Below are 2,747 nucleotides of genomic sequence, written 5' to 3'. Positions count from 1 at the left end.
GCCCACTCCACGCGCCCAAGGTCAAGCTCACGCAAAGAGACGAGAGCCGGCAGCGCCGCAAGAGCAAGCGCCGCGTTCTCACCATGGAAGTCGTCGAGGCTGAGGTGAGGCCACGTGTGGACGTACGGGCCAGGTCGCGTCAGCCGCAGTTTGGTTGCCGCCAACGACGCCGGTGGCAACGTCTTTAGAAAGGCGATGGCATCGCGCGGCGACTGGAGGCCCTGGGCGATCGAAGTGAGGACGTGCGGAAAGCTCAGCACGGTCGCGGCCTCGGGGCAGGCGCGCTTGGCTGCCACGCGTGATAGCTAGGCGAGTGCAAACGTACGAGCACATGACGTTGGACCCATCAAGTACCGGCACACTGGCGTCGTGTGCACTTGGGACTGGCGTGAGGTCCGCGAGATCGTCGCGGGTCGTGTGGTGCTTCTCGAAAGACGGCTCGGTGACGAGATCGGCGTCATCGGGTGGCCGAGCCACGGTGCACCCAAGACACCCAATGACATTGCATGTGGAGACTAGAGTTACGACCACCGATAGCGTCATATTCGTTATCGTCGAGCTACGACTCGGCCAAGAAGGCAAACGGGTCGTTGCCAGAGTCCGTTGCTGGCGTGTACTCGATGACGTTCAAGATTCTCTGGAGCCGCTCGGGTCCAAAAGCGACGTGAGGAACGCGCAGACCATGTCCATACCTGCCGTGACGCCCGAGCTCGTCCAGACGTTGCCGTCGACGACCCAGCGCGCGTGTTTGACCCACTGCACGCGACCGTCACCGAGCACTTGAATCTCGCGAAATGCGACCTTGTTGGTCGTGGCGCTCTTCCCGTCCAAGAGGCCACACGCCGCGAGGAAGCCCGAGCCCGTGCAGACGCTCAGAACGTACTGCGCACGGGAGCTGTGGTGCTTGATGAAATCCTGGTAGGCAGCATCGTGGAAGAGGCTGCGGCAGCCCTTGCCGCCTGCTCAAACCATTTATATCTGCAAAATAGAAGTCGCGTGAGTGTACCTGGTACGAGGAGGACGTCGAGCGCTGGCGCCGATGCAAACGAATAGCTGGCAACAATAGAGCAGCCGCCGGTGGGCGGCCGCGAGTACAAGGTGCCGGCCTCGCGCGCGATGAGGATCGTCTCGATGCCGTCCTCGAGCTGCTCGAAAAACTGAAGTGGGCCTAGCAGGATGGAGATATTGTCATGTGGGTGCAGAGAGTGGACAACATGGGGCACGTACCTGCAATGTCCAAGGTCGCAAAGCCCGGAAAGACGAGGATGCCCACGACGAGTTTGCCGTGCGTCGCCATACTGTCGACTGCCAAAATAATGGCGATCTGCCATCGATGCACTTGATGTTTGTATGGCATACAGCGATGTTGTTTCGCGTATCTTTTGCTCGAATGGGTTTCTTCGCGTTATTTCACAGCTGCGATGCTGCAGGTGTGTGGGAGAATGTTGCGCGGGGACCGTGCTCTGCACTCTCTTGGTGACAACAAGGACATCATGTCGACTTATCAATGAATGAATCCACGCATCGAATATGTCGTACCCACTGACATCACTAGATGATGAGTCACAAGCCCTAGACCTAAACCTAAACCTACACAAAAGAGCGGGAACCCTGCTTGTCGTGAGCTCTGTGCACATAGCATATCACAATATTCTCTAGCAACGTGATGTTAAATACTACGTTTTCTACTGTAGTACTGATCGCCTAGTCGGCGTACGAGCCTCGGGGCCCACGTCGGCGGTACAACGACGTTGGACCGGACGCCCGCAAGAATCGGACCCACGGGAAACGACCGCAGCGCGACGGGCCACTGCGCATCGTGGACACCCACCACGTCATCACTCGGGATGTTAACCGCACTCTCCCATCGACGTTCAATGGGATAGCAAATGGCCGGCGAGCTGGACTGTCAACGGCGCGACGTTCCGGCCTTCGCGCAATTCGATCGCCAGCAGCGCCGGTTGTCGAGTGGGTTGTCCTTGAGGCTCCGATGCCCTTGGCCCATCCATTGGGGCAACATGAGGCCGATCTTGGCAGCCGCCACTGCGCAGTTGTCCAGCAGCACCTCGGTGCGACCGTCTTTCCTCCCTTCCCGAGCATCTGACGAGATGGATCTTCTTGGACATGATTTTTGTTTCAACTTAGACAAATACAACGTGGTGGGACGTGCTAGCAGCTCTCTGACGGCTTCACGCGCTTGGTCGGCGGCCCGTCTTTATCGGCGCCATCGTCGTCCGAGGTGTGCTTGTTCTGCTCGCCGAGGTACTCGCGAAGCCGAGCAATCTTGGCCAGCGTGCGCGCGCGGTGCCCGGGACGCACCTCCTCGGGGTCATCGTCACGGTTGTCGAGTCGCTTACGAAACGTCGCCACGCACACGTTTGGGTAAATAGCATGCGACGTGATCGCAACCTCGAGCCGCATCGGAAGGTGCGCAGCAAACGCTTCCAGGGTTGCGCACCACGTGCGTCTCGAGTCCTCGTACCACTCGATGTGCCACTCGCTGTCGGTTGGCGACTTGAGGAACGCCTCAAAGCGTCGACAGCCGCGGCAGCACGGCGTGAGCACGACGTTCGTGATGGCCAAGCTTCGCGCGTCGCGGTCGTCGGTGGCCAGCACGGGGAGCATCGCGGCCGCGAGCTGTCGTTGGCTCACCAGCGCCAGGCCAAGGCACGAGGCCTCTTGCAGCAGCGGCCACAAAAAGGACGTGGTGCAGCGCCAGCGCCCCACCGACTCGCTTCGACGACCGA

At 60.0% G+C, this 2,747-nt stretch overlaps 2 protein-coding genes across 2 annotated transcripts; both read right to left on the bottom strand.

Moving 5' to 3' along the window:
* Nucleotides 1–559: 559 nt before the first annotated feature.
* SPRG_07640 (hypothetical protein) lies at nucleotides 560–1,297 on the bottom strand (the record flags this gene model as incomplete). The annotated part of the gene is made up of 4 exons (XM_012346918.1): nucleotides 560–635; nucleotides 665–959; nucleotides 1,007–1,168; nucleotides 1,228–1,297. The coding sequence occupies 4 exons, from the start codon at nucleotides 1,295–1,297 to the stop codon at nucleotides 560–562; spliced, it is 603 nt and encodes a 200-aa protein (XP_012202308.1).
* Nucleotides 1,298–2,169: 872 nt separating this feature from the next.
* Nucleotides 2,170–2,625, bottom strand: SPRG_07639 (hypothetical protein; the record flags this gene model as incomplete). Its single annotated transcript, XM_012346917.1, has 1 exon — nucleotides 2,170–2,625. One exon carries the CDS (start codon nucleotides 2,623–2,625, stop codon nucleotides 2,170–2,172), a length of 456 nt encoding a protein of 151 aa, XP_012202307.1.
* Nucleotides 2,626–2,747: the final 122 nt, after the last annotated feature.

The sequence above is a fragment of the Saprolegnia parasitica genome (assembly GCF_000151545.1).
Source record: "Saprolegnia parasitica CBS 223.65 unplaced genomic scaffold supercont2.32, whole genome shotgun sequence".
NCBI classification, from domain to species: domain Eukaryota; phylum Oomycota; class Saprolegniomycetes; order Saprolegniales; family Saprolegniaceae; genus Saprolegnia; species Saprolegnia parasitica.
The sequence above is the reverse complement of the archived record's forward strand: the minus strand, read 5'-3'. Positions and strand labels throughout refer to the sequence as shown.